The sequence below is a fragment of the Bubalus kerabau genome, chromosome 5 (assembly GCF_029407905.1).
Source record: "Bubalus kerabau isolate K-KA32 ecotype Philippines breed swamp buffalo chromosome 5, PCC_UOA_SB_1v2, whole genome shotgun sequence".
NCBI classification, from domain to species: domain Eukaryota; kingdom Metazoa; phylum Chordata; class Mammalia; order Artiodactyla; family Bovidae; genus Bubalus; species Bubalus kerabau.
In genome coordinates, this window is record NC_073628.1 from 125,595,473 (window position 1) to 125,614,179 (window position 18,707).

Genomic DNA, 18,707 nt, shown 5'->3' on the forward strand with positions numbered 1-18,707 from the left:
CCGACGTCTCTTCAGTCTCCGGCATTGGCAGGGGTGGGGTGTGTTTCTTTACTATTAGCGCCACCTGGGAAACCCAACTGCAGTGAACCCTCCCATCACCTTTAATCAAGCTGTTCGGCTCTTAGTTAATTTCCTGTCTCTTTAAGACCTAAACCGGCTGTTTCGCCCTACTCACAAATGGCTGCGCCGGCTTCACAGTCTCAGCGCATGCCTCTTGAACACAATTTGGCGCCGAGACAATTCGGTGACTTTTGCAGCGCAAGATGGGGACTTGGCGGCGAGCAAGATCGAACTTCCCGGCATGCTTTGCAGTCGGGCCTCGCGGCCCCGCGTCTAGTGATGGGGAGCCCCCGGTGCTTGACGCCGCCAAATCGGCCGTGGAGGTGGACGTCGTGACCGGGAGCCGGGATCTGGAAGGCCGCGGAGTGTAAAGATGGAAGCGTGGCGCTGTATGAGGAGGGGCTACGGCCGCTGTGTGGTGGGGAGAGGCCGGTCAGTAGGGCTGGGTGGCGGGAGGGAAGAGGGAGGGGCGGGCGGCCCGGGGGCGGGAGCGAGCGGCCCAAGGGGAACCGGGGCGGGGCGGGCTGGGGTGTCGGGGTTGGAAGAGGAAGAGGGTCCGGGCCGGGATGCCGCCGGGACAGACCTCTGGAGACCCTGAGGGATAGGTAAACCCGGCGCGCGGCCCGCACAGCGCGGGCCCGAGGCGCCGAACGCGTCGGCCGAGGGCTGGGCTCGTGCTTCCCCGGGCCGGGCTGGCCTCGGAGCCCCGGCCCACTTCCCATAACCCAGCCCGAGCCTCCGGGTCCCCGGCCTCCTGCCCCAGCCCCGCAGAGCCCCGGGCGGGGAGCTGCGGGTCAGTTAACGAGGCCGCCGTTCGCCGTGGGTTCGGGGCGGCCTGACCCCGAGGGAGGCGCGCGCCTTGTGCACACGCCCAGGGGCTGCTCTGTTGGTGTGTGGATGCCTCGCAAACTTTTCCCCTCCCCGACTCTGGGATCCCAACCTTTTACGATGATTACCAAATTCTCGTTCCACATCGATATTACCAGATAATTTACTTGTGAAATCCACTTATCGAATAAAAAGCACTTCAAGAGGTGCTATCCACGAGTTGCTGGCTTTTATATACTGATTTTTTTTTCTAATACACTTTAAAATAAATGCTTGGTATTATTTAATTGTGTACCATATGAAACTGACTGGTGTATTATCACACGTGGGAAATACAGCACCCTCTTAGTTTTACATCAGTTACGGGGATCAGGTTTTGACTCCTGTAGTTTGGGGACTTTGCTGTTCCGTAGGCAGCGTTTCCTGAGTACCAGCTGTGTGCCACGCACTGTGCTAGGCACTTGGGAAGAGACCCAGATTAAAAGGAATTAGGGTGCTCTGGCCCCAAAGGAGCCCATCAATTTAAGAGAAAATAAAAAGTCTGTATAAGTAACTACAAATACAGCGAATACGTTTTGTAGTCCAAGTATTATATTAGAATACGGTAGCTTATTGGGATAGAAGGTCTATGGCTTTTCTCCAAATCTCTATGGCTTTCAGACTTGTCACAAAACAGGATAGACTTACCCATGTCATGTCTTCAAAAGTTTACAATTATGTTGAGGTTAGAGAGCAATTTGAGAAATGGTAAACTGCTCAATAAATTTATATAAAAATGTAAATGCTGTTGAAACAAATACATAAAAGTCAAAAAACAGTAAATACAATTTAAACAAAATTCCCTTGGTGATGAAAGTGGACATTATTGACACTGACTTGGAAATACAGCTTTAATGAATTATGGAGGACAGGAGGAGTCTCTCAGAATTGTAGCTATTTGCCAGAATAGTGTTTAGTGTTTGAGTTGCATTGTTTCATAAGAGAGCCTGAGAGCAATATATCTATTCAAAATAATGGTAACACTATTTCGGAAACATTTTTCATGATAGAGCCTATCATATAATTGGTATCAGATCATTGGTGCTGTTGGGTTTGGAGTGTTGGTGAATTTCTAGTCTTTTTCATTTCCCTCAAGGAGGAGCAAGATTAAAAGAGAAAAAAGTAGCATGGAAAAATAAATTATGTACTGATTACCAGGAGAGGTAGGTAGTTTCGTGAAGTAGTGATAGGCTTTTGTTTTCTTAGCTATAAAGATGTTTGGAAAGTAAAACTTTGGTATAAAAAAGTTGTTCAGAAACATATTTTTACTCCAAACCCAGGTTAGAGAGATTCACTTTTATTATAGTCAGCTTATGTGTTCTATATTTAAGTATTATGTGTGCTGTGGGTTTTATTTGTCCATTAGGTTTTATTAGATGCTAGAAAGCTACTCAATACAGTTTGGTGATTGGTTTATCTCTCAGCTGAATTGTGTGGACTTTTAGAAGTTTAGCTGGTTCTTGGGGAGGCTGGTGAATTCTCTGTTAAGTGTTTAGAATACCATTCATAGTTGTTTAGGGAGCGTTTTGAGGTATTGCCACGAGCAGTGAAATCCTTCAGATTGAGAAGTCAGATTTTAAATATTAGACATTACCTTCCCTTGAGGAAACAGATTTAGATTCTGTGTGCTATATAGCTGAACAAAAAGTGGTGCCTCAAGGAGTGTATTTATTTCTTTTAGATACCCCATGTTACCCCACCACCAGAAGAGTCTGGGCAGAGACTGGACTACACCGTGGGAGAATCTGCAAAAGTGTTGCTGGAACAGACACATTTCTAGTTGTATGAGGTGGCCTGGACATTACTCTCGCGCCCCTTACCCGTACTTCAGTAGTAGGCATTTCTCACTAAATTGGAGACCACCTGGTTTGTTTGAGTCTAGAGCTCCGTTTCAGTACTGGAACTGGAGACCTGACAGCCTGAGCCAGACTTCCTTGTTTCATCTCTCTAGTTACATCATGAACTCTGAGGGAGATGAGCCTTCATCAAAACGAAGAAAACACCAAGGTAAAGGTGACATTTATCTTGGTGCAGAAATAGACATAAGCCATAGCGTAATTGAAACTTTTCATATTTAATCCTTAAGAAAACCTCCTGCAGGTTTTAGAGGTGTTTGGTGTTTATTTTTAACCAGTACTTTTCTGTTAGGAAAACGGAAATTATTTTTTTTAATTAAGTCTTTAAAAAAAAAATCTTCAATTAATTGTGTATTTCTGGCAGTAAAAATGAAAGTCACTCTTCATATAAAGTTGGAAAACAATGGAGAACCAGATGGAAACATTAAGAATAATTTTAAAATTCACTGTTTTTGAAACAACGATTCTTAGATTTCATAGAAATTGATAACATGTATTCTTGAGATTCCACAGATATATTAAAAAACATTATGTTTTCATTTTTAATGTTAGCATTATAAGACAAAAAAATTTCCTTAAATAGAAACAATCATAAGTGAAAAATATTTTCTTACAGAATCAGATTTTAGCTTATTAAATTTATATTTTTCATGATGGGTCTTTAGACATAATCAAGAGTCTTTGGGAAGTTTATCTTTTAACCACATCTTATTCAACTTTGAGACAGTTTTTTCTAGCCATCTTGGTTATTTCTATTTTTCTCCTGTTCTTTTTACTCTCAACAATTCACCAGACTCTCTGTGCTTCCAGCCCTGCCCCTCTCCAAAAGGATACACGAGTAGTCTAAGTAAATTTGGAATTGTCATTCTTTCTGAGCTACAGTTGTCGATGAAGATCATTCCTCTGAAAATACTTGGAAATAGGCTGTGTTAATTTGCAGGGAGCGGACATGTTTGTCAAAGAAAGGCGTTCAGAGCGAGTCTCACCTCGGAGTAAGAGCTACATTAGTTAGAACTCTTCTAAGTAGGACTTCTACTACACATTTAAGTAGAAATTCTAATTACTCAGAAGTGGAAATCTATTTGTATAATGCTTAACCATCAATGTATCTGTAAACAAGTATTTGAATGATGAAAGGTACATTTAGAATCATTAAAATTAGGTTCCTAAGAACGACCCATCATCTGAGGCTGTATGAGGACATGAGATGGCTGCTCGTTCACGTATTCATTGTTCATCAGGTTGACACACTCCTCTTCTGTTTGGCCTTTTGTAAATCTGGTGGGCTCTCAGGTGGAGAGGTGGCCTAGTGACCCCAGGCATGGGCTTAGGAAATGCTCCTGCTCTCATTCTGCTCCACCACTAACTGTGAGTCTGGACAGGTTACAAACCTCTCTGCTCCTTGGTTTCCTAGTGTGAAATAATGCCTGCTTTGAAAGCCTGTGGAGGATTAAGTGAGACATATTCAACGTGCCTAACACATTGTTGGCTTCATAGTAGGTACTCAGAAAATCCTGGTGGTGTTGTTTTCCCTTTAATGGATGGGGAATTACATTTACAGACCGATAAACTTTGATTGCAACCTGACTCTCTATATGTCCGTTCTTCCTAGGTTTTGTGAATAAGGAAAATGCTCTTCGTTAAGCCATATTTGTGACTTCTGATATTTCACTAATACTACTTTTCAATCAAGAGAACAGCATTGCTAACTTGCCTGTCACTTTAAAGTGGTATTTGAAGGATTTGTGTGACCCAATTATGACCTTTTAATTAGGCACCCTAGAAACCCAATCAGGCCTAATTGCTTGCTTTTTTTGACTCATCTGTCTTCTCTGCTGTGACCACCTTGTTCCTCCTGACATGGAAGGTATATAAACTTTTGTAGTGTGAATTTATGTTGTGAAGTCTGTGAAAGCCAGAGACTGTCCACTCTCTCAGTAGTTTTCAAATTGTCTTCCATGGAACCCTAGCATTCAAACAAATTTCTGTATGTTTATTCAAAGCAAATGTGGTCAGAATGAAATGTGTTTAACCCCATCATCCCAGCCCCAGTCCCAGCCTACCAGGGGTTGATGGTCAGGACATGAAAAATAATGCCAAAGAGTTATACAGACTGTAGAAGTCTGAAAGCTACTGTATTGATTCGATCATCTTGTGGTCTTGGTTATTTTTAAAAATGGAATTGCCAAAAGAGTTGGTTTAAACTCTTAATTGCCAGGACTATACAAATCTTATGCTTTTATATGCTGTTACATATACATATTTTATAAGAAAGCATGAATGAATTTAATGCAGCGGTCCCACCAGGGTAGTGCTGTAAGTTTGTGATGATAGCTAGCATTTTGTTGTATGACTAGAACCCTCTCCATCTCATTTACATAAAAAGATTTAATGATTTGTGGCTAAAACCATAGACAGTCCCTAATTTATGAGGGAATTATGTTCTCGATAATCAGTTCTTAAGAATCAGTTCTGTTTTCCTCATAGAAACTATGTTATAAATCTCAGAGTAGCTATGCAGAGTCAGTATCAGTAGCTTTAGTTCTGGCCTTTAGGGGTTCAGTTCAGTTGCTCAGTTGTGTCCGACTGTTTGCGACACCATGGACTGCAGCACGCCAGGCCTCCCTGTCCATCACCAACTCCCAGAGTTCACCCAAACTCATGTCCATTGAATCAGTGATGCCATCCAACCATCTCATCCATCCTCTGTCATCCCCTTCTCCTTCTGCCCTCAATCTTTCCCAGCATCAGGGTCTTTTCCTTTGAGTCATCTCTTTGCATCAGGAGGCCAAAGTATTGGAGTTTCAGCTTCAACATCAGTCTTTCCAATGAACACCCAGGACTGATCTCCTTTAGGATGGATTGGTTGAATCTCCTTGCAGTCCAAGGGACTCTCAAGAGTCTTCTCCACCACCACAGTTCAAAAGCATCAATTCTTCTGTGCTCAACTTTCTTTCTGGTCCAACTCTCACATCCATAGCTAACATTTTGTGTTAGCTATGACTAGTCATAGCTAGTCATGTATACATGACTACTAGAAAAACCAAAGCCTTGACTAGACGGACCTTTGTTGACAAAGTAATGTCTCTGCTTTTGAATATGCTGTCTAGGTTGGTCATAACTTTCCTTCTAAGGAGTAAGCATCTTTTAATTTCATGGCTGCAGTCACCATCTGCAGTGATTTTGGAGCCCCCCAAAATAAAGGCCTTTAGGAGTGGGATTCTCCATATTCAGTGAAGGATAAGGGATAGTTTCCTTCTCTTTCCTGGGCATAGGACAAGCACTGGGCTAAATTATGTGATAGTTGAATGCTTTTGTTAATTTGGTTTTCTTTCCTTCATCAGTTTTTACCTTTCTCCTCAGGCTCCTAGTACCTTTGGTATCATAATTCCAACTCCCCTGTTCCACTCAGACCTTGCTATTCATAAAAATTGCCTTCCTCTTCTGTCCTCTGGTCAGAATTCCTGTTCCTTCAGTGCAGCAGATATCAGCTTTTAGATTTTGAGGGATGATTAAAGTCACTTAAAATTTTTACTTCATTGACATTTCTAGAGCGTACGGATACTTTTTTTCTTTCACCTTTTTTGAGATACAACCGACATTACCGGCACAGTCTAAGTTTAAGGTGAACAGCATAATGATTTACCTTACTACACCATGGAAGGATTACCACAATAAGTTTTGTGAACTTCATCATCCCAAAGAGACACAAAAGAAAGGGGAAATAAATATTTTGTATGTAATGTGAGCTTTTAGAATTTACTCTCTTAACAACCTTCATATAGAACATGCTACAGTGTTAATTAAATTTACCAGGTTGTACATCACATCCCTATTATTTATTTTATAACTGAAAGTTCGTACCTTTTGACTGCCTGCAGCTAGTTCCCCCACCCCTCTAGAATGTGTTGATACTCTGTAAATATATCATAATTGCAGAAGATTTGGAAAAATCTTTCACAGTCCTTCATATCAGAGATAATTACTCTTAAAAAGAGTGGTATATTTCCTTATAGTCTTTCCCCCCCATGTTTAGAATACTCTTCCTCTATTTTTTATTTAATTTTTAATTGGAGAAATTTAGGGATTCTAAATCAGTGAAATGAAAGCCTTACAGGAAAAGGGCTGAGATTTTCTCATATCTAATTGTGCTTGAAAGTCCATCTTCAAATCTTTATGTTTCCCAAGTTCATCCTATTTCTTGTTTTTCCCTTCTTTTAAGCGTATAGATTCTCTAAAAAGTTCCACATTTGTCTTTATGGCTTTCATGACAGTAAGAGTATCCTCTTTATTGATGGGGAGAGGAAGATCGAAGGAGTGTGTGTGTTGTGTATGAGTGTTTATATATATATATGGTACTGTGTTTATGTATCTAGAGATACATATATATGTGTGTGTATATGTATTTTTTTAAGTAATCATGTCTAAATCAAAGACTGCTTATAATTTCAGAATCTCGTGCTATTTCATCCTGTTCGCAATACTTTTTCAGTGTACACAGTGTCTTTGCAGAATATAAACTGTCATGCATTCCTGATTGTTGCATGCTAGGTTTGTCAATCAGGAATTAGCATTTACTAGCATTGTATAGCTATGTTACATTTAACTTTTGCTTTGCGTGCATTAAAAATATTTCTTTTGTTTATTTCATTTATTTCATTTACTGTCATTATATACCCTTCATTCACATCTAAACCAGATTTCTCAGATGAATTGTCTCAGGAACATAGTTAAGCATTTGATGATCTTGTCATACTAGTAGGTGATAAAATACAATATGAAATTATCTTGTTGAAAGACCAGCTGTGCCATACAAGTATATTGTCCTGGCTATGAAGTTGCTGAGCATGTCTGGCAAATCCATGCCATAATCATGGGGAAGTGAGAAGCCATGACCTATGTAGTCTTAGCTTTGTTGACACATGCTCAGAGCCTCCAGAATGACTTCCTGAACCCTCTTAAACATGTTTTGTGCCTCTTGGATCAGGCAGTGTATCATTCCACGGTCTTTGTAAACAATTCGATGACCGCTTCTAGTCATGAGGTGCTACAGTACCATTTTCTAGGGGAAAACATTCTGTTCATTGCTTATAAGAATTTTTAAAAGGCAAAAAATATTTACATGCAGGAAAATATATGATCTGTTTTTTATTAATTCGTTGTATTTTGTCTAATATATTTTAACAGGCACAATACAACGGCATTGGGAATATATATGTAACCATAATAAAGAAAACACGAAGATCCTAGGAGACGAAAATGTTGACCCCATATGTGAAGACAGTGAGAACAAGTTTGACTTTTCAGTGATGTCCTATAATATACTTTCACAAGATTTACTGGAAGACAATTCACACCTTTATAAACACTGCCGGCGGCCAGTATTACATTGGAGTTTTAGGTTTCCAAATATTCTGAAAGAAATTAAACACTTTGATGCAGATGTAAGTGTAAAATATCATCAGAATTCTTCACCTAAGAAAAAGTTGGATTCATTTCTGAACTAAATGGTTTTTTATCCCTTTTGTTTGTAAAGTAAGAAGGGAAGGCCTATATAGTTACAGGTGAATTCCCTAGCAGTCCAGTGGCTAGGACTCTGTGCTTAACACTGCCCAAGGCTTGAGTTCCATTCCTGGTCGGGGAACTAAGATCCCACAAGCCACAGTGTGGCCAAAAAAAAATTTTTTTAATGGATAAGATGATGAAACAGCTTTGAATAGGGTATTATAACTTTGGAGGCATAACTTGCTAATGGTTGTTGATATAAATGATTATATAACTTTTCAGAAAAGATGCAAAAAGTTTTAAGTATCAATCAGTTTTGAGACAGGGACTGGTACCATATTAAGTATTCAGTAAATACTTCCCTTTGAAAATTTTAATAATTCATGCAAAAATTAATTTAGATGATAACATTCAAAAGACTAGAAGGATTTAGTATGAATGAACTTGTAAATTCAGGAAAAATATTCCAGCATATAAATTATAAATATTTCCTTTGGGAAATACCAGTTTTGGATAATAAGAGGGATTCATGTGAGTAAAGGTCATGGTTTTGGGGACTGATCAAATTTGGAGACATTAATTTGATAGATTGATACAAGAAAAAATTATTTCAGGTTTCATTAGGTTTTTAGAATTTTAGAAACCTATTTTTAAAACAAAAGCACCAGAAAATTCATATTTGTATTTTTTTGTTTTAATTCAAGCCATTTTTTCTTCTAAGGTACTTTGTTTGCAAGAAGTTCAAGAAGATCATTACGGAACCGAGATCAGGCCAAGTTTGGAATCATTGGGTACAAATGTAACTTTTATTTTAGCCAGATTTACTTAGTGAGTTGTTAAAGCATAGCTTGCTAACAAAGGTGTGTGGTATATTTGGACTAAAAATCTTAATTTTGAAAAACAGCTTAATACTCATTTTAAGAGGTCAAGAAAAGATTGAAGTATTTCAAATGGGTACTTTTGTGTTGATACATATTTTAATTCAAATGGAAAGGTGTGCAAAAATCTCTTCATAGCTGCCTTTCTAGGAGTCTCTTTGCCTACTACCAGACTCCTAAGATTCTGAGTTCTATGAGATTGGGGACCATTGTATCTAGTTCATCATTTGATAACACCTGTGTCCACGGTGCCTAATTGAATGAATACCTTTAGAAACAGGTCATCTCTTTGAGAAATGCTGCCTACGTTGCATTCATTCATTCAGCACATATGTTTTTGAGTGTCTGCTGTACACCATGCACTGTTGAAGGCAATGGGGATACAGCAGTGAGCAAAACAGGTAACAGGTCTCTATGCTTGCGGAGCATACATTCTAGTGGAGAAAGGCCAAGAATAGACTGAACAAACAAGTAAATAGTACCTCAGGTAATGAGAGTTTTCTGGAGAAAAACACAGGAAGGGGGAAATGGGTCAGCTTTCAGCTTTAAACAAAATGACCAGAGAGAGCAACTTTTGAGTAAAGACCTAAAGGAGGTGAAGGAACAAGTGGTGGCTGGAGCATTCCAGGTAGTGGAGATGGCTAAGAGAAGGTTGGAGTGCCTTGAGGCAAGAGAAACTGCTGTGTGTGGAGTGGAACAAACAGGGAAGAGTTAGAGGCAAAAAGGTAAGAGATCTGGGGTCGGGAGAGAGGGGACAGGTTACTATAAGGTCGCTGTTTTTGCCTTGACTCTGACTTTTGTTAGGATGGAAATGAGAGTGTGATAACACACGTATGTAACACTGCAGTCTGCCGGTAAAAAAAAATCTATTTGACCCAGAAGTAGACTTTTTTGATTCCAACACTTTTTAACATCCTACCTTACTAATACACTAACCCTGGTGCCTCAGACAGTAAAGCGTCTGCCTGCAATGCGGGAGACCCGGGTTCGATTCCTGGGTCGGGAAGATCCCCTGGAGAAGGAAATGGCAATCCACTCCAGCACTCTTGCCTGGAAAATCCCATGGATGGAGAAGCCTGATAGGCTACAGTCCATGGGGTCGCAAAGAGTCAGACATGACTGAGCGACTTCACATACATACCTTACTAATATTTTTAAAAATACACTTTGGTAAACATTGTCCGGGCTTCTGTGGTGCTCAGAGGGTAAAGCGTCTGCCTGCAATGCAGGAGACCCAGGTTTGATCCCTGAGTCGGGAAGATCTCCTGGAGACGGAAGTGGCAACCCACTTCGGTATTCTTGCCTGGAAAATCCCATGGACAGAGGAGCCTGGTGGGCTAGTCCATGGGGTTGCAAAGAGTCGGACACAACTGAGCAACTTCACTGAGCGACAAACATTGTCCAAAAATTAGAATTTTGTTTTGCCATATTTATTATTTTTTGCAAGTGTGGCAAAACAGTTCTATTACTTTCATATATATATTAAAAAAACAGTCATCTTTGTTAAAATTTTTTTTCTTTCTTACAGGTTATCACTGTGAATACAAGATGCGGACAGGAAGGAAACCTGATGGCTGTGCCATTTGCTTCAAACATTCCAAATTTTCACTCCTATCAGTGAACCCGGTGGAATTCTACCGCCGTGATGTTCCTCTATTAGACAGAGACAATGTTGGATTAGTGTTGCTCTTGCAACCCAAGATTCCAAGCGCTGCCTCCCCTGCCATCTGTGTAGCTAACACACATCTGTTGTATAACCCAAGGCGAGGTGACATTAAACTGACCCAATTGGCAATGCTTCTGGCAGAGATTTCCAGCGTTTCCCATCAGAAAGACGGCAGCTTCTGCCCCATTGTTATGTGTGGGGACTTCAATTCTGTTCCTGGTTCTCCACTCTATAGTTTTATTAAGGAAGGAAAATTGAATTATGAAGGACTCGCCATAGGAAAGGTAAGTGCATTCCTTCTTATTAGGAGGTGGGTGTAAGTCTCTGTCTACGTTGTAAAGTTGAGGACAGAGCTTTACCTTGTAAAGTCATCCCAGAGCTGTTTGAAAACCTCAGATGAACCAGTACCCTCACTTTACCAAGCTGCAATGATGATCCATAGCTACTCATTAGTAATTATATTCACTGGATTTTTTTTTTTTTTTTATACTTTTTTTTTTTTTTTTATTCACTGGATTTAATTCACTTTTCCATCTATTTGTGACAATATTCTGCTTGGAGGAAGTAGGAGCCAACAAAAAATTCAGAATGGGGGTGAAGAAGGAAAATAAAAAACCATTGACAGACATGAGTACTTCATAAATAAGGAACTACTCACAGGTGCAGAATAGTGTTTTGAATGCCGGATGTGGGCAGAAGAGTTGGAAAACAGTAATTTAATATTTGCTTATTATATAAATTTTCCTTTACATAAGGATACATATTTCAGTTCTTTAGCTGAGTATAATTTATCCCATGTTTTTATTTTTATTGTTCTTTTCTTCTGCTTAATTCAGATCATTTCCTCTTCAGTACATTTAACCAAAGTAAGCCCTCACCACTGAGTTTTGCATGATAGTTTAAAATTTTACGAGAGTTGATCTTTCTTTGTATTTTATATAATAGGAACTATAATGCAGGTAGTAAAAAAAGGAGGAGCAGTATTAGTCCAAAGCTATAGATCATTTAGATTTCCAAATTTGAGAAAAACATGCATAGGAAAAGATTACCATTTTTATGTAAGTAATACTGTTTTCTGAACTGTATTTGAGCAAAATTTTACAAGCACAAATGATATAATGAATAAAGGATAATATTTACCATTCTTGGATTTCCTTTTATTTAAGAAATAAACTTTTCAGTACATAATTTAAAATCTATTCACCTAAGATACCTGTTGAAATTTTGTTTAGGTATCTGGCCAGGAACAGTCTTCACGGGGACAAAGAATTTTATCTATTCCAATTTGGCCCCCAAACCTAGGTATCTCACAGAACTGTGTGTATGAGGTACAGCAGGTACCAAAAGTAGAAAAGCCAGGTAAGTGTTTGCAATCCATTTCAGCAGTCTTCTTGATAATAGTGTTCCCTTTGAAGGCATAAAACTAAATCTTTAAAGGGATAACATCTCAGAGATGAATATTCATATATAAAAGCATAGAGTTGTTCACTTTTTTTTTTTTTTAAAGAACTCTGATTACCTTTTTGAAAATCAACTTTCAAAATTACTTTCGCATGAATTACTTGCATGTTGCTTTGGACATGTTTGTGTTTTATTTTTGTTAATTCTGGAGACCGTCATAATGCATATTCTGGGATGAACCATTTAACTAGGCATCTCTCTAAACTAGATATGCCTTAAATACTGTCCTAGAGTAAAAGGCAAACTAGAACAAAATAATACACTGATAGTATTAATAAGCCTCTCTTTGCTCTTACAGATGGTGATCTGACACAGACCGAGCTGGACAAAACGGAAGTCCTAGTAACAGCTGAAAAGTGAGTTCTGGAAAGCAACAGTAGACATTTGCTGACTCTAGTTGAGTAAAGAAATCATTTCTCAAAAATCACTTGGTTAAAAAAAAAAGCTGATGATACTCTGTGCTGGTGAAGAACGCTGGCTCTTAAGTCAAATAGTCCTGAGTTCTAACCCTAACTTTGCTGCTCGTTAGTTGTGTGATTTTAAGCAAGAAATTTAACATTTTTAAAAGGTTCAGTTTATTTATAATTGGGGTTGTTGTGAGGACTAGATGAGACAAACCATGTAAAACTCAATGTTTGACATACAGTAAGTGCTTAAGCATTGTTGTTTATAGAAACAATTTGTCTATGGACCTGAACCCACTAACATTTATTGCTATTATGTATTTAAACAAAGGTGAAGATCACAGAAAAATATCTTTCAGATTTCAAGAGGATCTTTAGCCTCCTTTAACTGCTTACTGAATCTCAAAAATAAATCTATAGGAGAATTGATCCAAAAAAAGATTATGGCTGTAGAAAAGATAATTACCTAAACTTACCTCTTAAACTACAGAGAAAGGTCGTCATAGGTAGCCAGGTAAAGATGCCTGGGTTTCTTTTTATTAAAGAATCATGGATGCTTAGGGCTGTGATTGAAGAACATATATATTTAATACAACAGGATGGAGACTTATATTTGTGTCTTAGGAGATTCTCAAAATGTCTTGATTATTTCGTAGCGTGACTCTTCTATAAGCTTTGATTCTTAACATTTAAATTTCAGAATCACCTCTCATTTTTATCTGACTTCTTCTCAGTCTTATTATATCTTGTGTATCTTGTTTTGGGAAAATATCTTATCTATAAGAACAAGTAAGAAAAGAGCAATTTTTTAAAATTAAAATTTATTAAAAAATTTTAAACCTTTCACAGTAGAAACTTCCCAGAGATAATTAAAAAGGCTACTCTTACTAGCAAATAGTTTTGAGTAATTCTAAAATCTTTTTATAAAAATAGGGTGTAAGAAAAGCTACTTATATCTTTAAAATAGTGTCTTTATATGCATACTTGTATCTGTAAACTAAAACGTTAGTAGTAAGAACAGTTGCAGTAGACCTATTTTACATTTAATAATATTGTAAATATAAGTCCTCAGACATAAAAGGTTTCTAAAACTTGGCAGTAGAGCAATATGAAGAATTACCTGTACTTATTGACCTATGAGCTCTTTAAAATCAGGGCAACATCTTTATCAGTGTATCCTTAGCACTTAAGAAGAGATAGTGCCTGGGACTTAGGAGATGTTTGATAAATGTGTGTTAGATGAACAAAAAATTTCTTTTAAATTTTGTTTTGTTTCATGACATAAAATATCCTTAAAATTCATGATGTGTTAATGGGAAATGATTTTTAAACCTTTTGCCTGAAACATCATGTGTATTTAAAGAATGGGGTAAATGTAAGCCATTATATAGAAGCTGTTTTAAGATGCAGTACAAAATTATCTCACATACCATAGCAAGGATAACCATGGAAAAATATGGCCCCTCTGACATCAAAAGTCTGTCAGTTCTAAATAGTATTCCTAAAGGCCACTTTAATTTTCTTAGAAGCAGCAAAAAAACTTAGAAATTGTTTTAGAATATGTGCTCATTAGTAAGTGGAGGCTCTCAAATGTGTTACGATTAATTTAAAAAATCACATTAGAATGTTAATTATTGAGCTCCCCCACCCACCCCATATATTATACCCGTTAATGGATTTTGGATATCACTGCATGAATAAAGAAATGTGAAATTGTGATATGGTCTGTTTAAATAAATATTGTCCTAATGTCTGGTTTTGTCTGGAAATTTAAGTGAAAAGGTGCTTTAAGTAGGAGGAATTATAAAAATCATTAAAAACTTGATGGACGCTACTCTTTTTTCTCCTTCAATTTAGGTTATCTTCAAATTTACAGCACCATTTCAGCTTGTCATCTGTTTATTCACATTATTTTCCTGACACTGGAATCCCAGAAGTGACCACCTGTCATTCCCGAAGTGCCATAACTGTGGATTATATTTTCTATTCTGCTGAAAAGGAAGGTGTTGCTGAGCAGCCAGGTAAAGAATGTGTGTAATCTTAAATTCTGCTTGAGAACACGGTAACTAAAAACTTCAGGGCTGAGCTAAGAAAGCCAAACATCTGTATGAAGTTTTCAATTTAGAAATTTAAAGTATTTTAAAATTGGTAATATATTTGGCAGATTGGTACTATACCCAAGTAAATCAGTTTATCACTTGCAGAAGATGGAGGCAGTGAAATACCTCAGAGCAATTTATTCCCCGTGAATTACATCCTCAGCTCCAGCCTCCAATCCCAGCCAGCTTCTGAGTTACTTTATAGATCTTTTATATTGCCTTTTGGTTTTATCCACCACGAGTCTATTGTTCTCTTGCGGCAGCAGCATCACACAGCTTTGTACTTTTACTAAGGTGTGCTGCCTTCATCGGAGGGCCTCGCTTGTCCTGCCAACAGCTGATGGTTTTGTCATGTTGACCCTGGGATATTGTGTCTTTCTGGAAAGAGAAGTCTGAACAGTGTGTTTTCAAAAAGCAAAGGTGATAAAACACTTTTCCTTGTATGATTCATTGAAAACAAGGTATCAAATATTGGTCAAAGGATTTAATGTGGAGGAGAAAGTGAGGTTTAATAGTAGTGAAAGTGGAGTTGCTCAGTCGTGTCTGACTCTTCAACAACCCCATGGACTAGTCCATCAGGCTCTTCTGTCCATGGGATTCTCCAGGCAAGAATACTGGAGTGGATTGTTGTTCCCTTTTCCAGGGGATCTTCCCAACCCAGGGATTGGACTTGGGTCTCCTGCATTGCAGGCAGATTCTTTACACCAGGGAACCAGGAGTCAAAAAAGTATTCAGAAAACAGAAAATCCTAAATGTGGGCAGCTATTTTGTCCTTTCTGATTTTCCTTTTTTCTCTTCCTTTTTATTTTTTTCAATGCTACTTTTCTTTTCCCAATTTTCCCTTCTGTTTTTTTCTTTCTATCCAAAAATAACATTACTAATAACACTCAGGAGATGGCCAATTCCTCTCCACTTTTCAGATCAACTCTACAAAATAACCTTGCTGCTTTGAATTTTTAATTTAGTTCTGGTAGTTGTCGTAATATATATATCCACTAGATGGCGGGAGTGTGCCGTGGACCAGCATGTCTTTTACTCTACTTCTGTGGGTACTAACTCTCTGGGACCAAATTATACTAATTTATTCTGCAGTCACTTAATAAATGTCCTACTTAGGTGTGGCTTAGTCTTTCGGTTTTATACAATTACAGAAAAGTTGATAGGTGAATTTCTTAGGTAGCTGTCAATTTCAAATTACTCTTAACCTTCTTATGTGTTACATTGATATTTTCTTCTAAAGATTATTTGTAGAACTTGAAATTGAAAAAAAAAATATGAAATAGGAAAACAAACATCTAAGACTGCTGTTTGAGTATTATAATTAGGTTATAACTCAATAAAAACTAACCATATTTTAAACTGTTTCATATTAGACTTCCAAGGCAGTGTCAAGTTACATATCTTTTTTTTTTTTTTTAAAGACTTCTGTGGTCAATTTACAACCTGTTGTTTCACTAAATATGTATGTGCTTTTTTAATGTAGGAGCTGAAGTTGCTTTGGTTGGTGGCTTGAAACTTCTAGCCAGACTGTCGCTTCTTACAGAACAAGACTTATGGACTGTTAATGGACTTCCAAATGAAAATAACTCTTCAGATCATTTGCCTTTATTGGCTAAATTCAGACTTGAACTCTGACTCTTATTACATATATACTTTGCTTTCCCGTTTGGTTTTTTTTTCCCCAAAGAATGTAAAGTTGTTCTTAAGAGTTTGCATGTTTATTTATTTTTACGCTATGAAATTTCTGAAGAGGTTTACGTTAAATGTTTGAAACAGGTAACAGAAGAAATAAGTTTACACTTTTCTTTTTTAATAATGAAAAAATATTTTCCTGACAAGTGAGATCTAAATGCTGTTTATTGCAAAAAAAGTTGTAAATATTTATTCTAAATCCCAGTAAAGTTGACAGTGATTTTTAAATACGGCGCAACTTCTTAAGTCCTTTTAGGAAAGAATTCCGTGTTTTTAGCAAGCTTTACAGTGGATCCAAAATATCTTTGAGTTCTTGCAAACCACAACTCATTCCCTTCCAGAAGGCCTGATTTCATCACAAGTATCATGTCTGTTGAGTCTTAACTCATTCATCTCAGAAATCATTGGGTTGTTCACAAGTATCTAACCATTTTAGTTTGTCTTTGATGGGGCTTGATAGTGCTTTTTAGAACTGTACAAATTGCTTAATCCATTTTATTACCATCCTGAGCCATGTAACGTGCCTGCATTTTTTGGGAAAATGTAGGTCACCGTAATTAGCAGGATGAGGTGTTTTGGACAAGCCCGCTCTCCATCCTGTAGTGGACTGCACAGGATGCCTGAGAGAGTCAGAGGCGGGGGTCATGCCTTGGGTTTCCCTAGTAATTTTTTTTTTAATTTAGTTTCAAGAAAAGATTCTGGATTGAAGGAAAGATTTTACTTTACTGAACCAATCCTGTAGAAATTTACTTTATTAGGAAACTTGTATTTGGAACAAAGTGGCAGCTGTAAGATTCTTTTTATTTGCCTCAGAAATAAGAGGAAGCCAGCAGAACTCTAGAGGGGAGATATTAACTTGGAGACCTAAGACTCTTTAATAGTTGATAACTGTTTTGTTGTGGTTTAACTGTTGTCATTTCTATAATGTTTTGGGGTTTTATCTTTTTTTTTATCATGATTCAGTAGTGTGAGATGGTGCTGGTCTTTTTTATAAAGCGGTTAAGAGTGGGTCTGAAAAATCCTGCAGTTGGCTCTTAATGAGTGTTTGAATCAAACATTTTAAAACCTAAGTGAAAATTTACTGTTTTCTAGAATTGGGATCAAAGAACTATGTCCATTTTTACTAAGTAATTTTATATTATACTGAACTATAAAAGTTTTTTACAATGGGTTTTCTGAATAGAATGCTTCATTTTAAATTAGCAGCAGTAGTTACTTAATAAGCTTGGACTTTTTCTACTGAAGTTATTTACTACAATTATTAAAAAATAAATAAACCAGATAAATACCCCCCAAAAGCATGTGGGTTATAAGGATTTCCCTAGTAAAAGTTATAGTGTTACAGAAATACTTCTGTTTATTGTATCACTTTTTCTTTTAAACTTAACAGTATTAACCATAGGATTTTCCACATTTTGTAGTAACAGTTTTCAAAGTATTACATGTTCTGATTAGCAGATATTGTCATCAGCAAATGATAACAGCAGACAGTGTATTTATCCCTTTTAGTATTAGGGAAAGAAAAATGAAGATTCATGGATAACTATGTTGTGTTGTATGAATTTATTAACTAACTTTATATATAGGTATTCTTGATAAACAAACATCCCTGAAAACCTCTGAAAACTTAATTTTTTGTACCCTGATGAATATATTGTGATTTTAGGCCCTTTTCATGTTTCACTTTGAGTTAATCCCATAAAATTGCTTTCTGCTTTAGCTTATAGAATGAAGTATTATTATGTGTACTGGAGGCCAAGGAGTCCTTTGTAACTTTGTCACAGGCTTTTAAAGCTCCACTAAAACTAACTGTCCACTTGTCTTTACTTTGTTTGATCAGAAGAGTTAGTAACTATTGGAGCCTTGTATTTACCTGCCAAAAGCAATTAAATTTGGTTAACTGCTGAAACCAAATCTCCCTGTCTCACCTGCTGTGCTATCCAGGTTTTAAATGGAAAGGGATATATTGCAGAATTGCAGTAATGAAATTTTGGTTTTACTCTAGCTTTTGATATCAGTAGGTGTGTTTGAAATTGTCTTTCAGTTAGAGATCCAGAGGTCAGAGGGTTGGAAAAACATTTACTTTGTCAAGCCATGTGCACTTTGTCCATGTAAGTTACCTAATAAATTATTGTACTAGTACATTTGTGCCTGAAGGTTTTGTGGTAGATGAAGTAAGCTGTGAAACTCACTTGTTGCCTTGGGTAATGCCAAAATAT

At 37.5% G+C, this 18,707-nt stretch overlaps 1 protein-coding gene across 5 annotated transcripts; it reads left to right on the plus strand.

Moving 5' to 3' along the window:
- The first annotated feature begins 248 nt into the window (after positions 1-248).
- Positions 249-18,630, plus strand: ANGEL2 (angel homolog 2). Of its 5 annotated transcripts, none has more exons than XM_055582994.1 (9): positions 249-492; positions 2,609-2,934; positions 7,971-8,227; positions 9,010-9,079; positions 10,695-11,116; positions 12,065-12,191; positions 12,592-12,649; positions 14,555-14,718; positions 16,280-18,630. In XM_055582994.1, exons 1-9 carry the CDS (start codon positions 434-436, stop codon positions 16,429-16,431), a joined length of 1,635 nt encoding a protein of 544 aa, XP_055438969.1. In that variant the 5' UTR covers positions 249-433; the 3' UTR covers positions 16,432-18,630. The 5 variants fall into 5 exon arrangements, with proteins under 5 accessions (XP_055438969.1, XP_055438971.1, XP_055438973.1 ...); XM_055582996.1 differs by having other exon boundaries at positions 249-449; XM_055582995.1 differs by lacking the exon at positions 249-492 and adding an exon at positions 578-665.
- Positions 18,631-18,707: the final 77 nt, after the last annotated feature.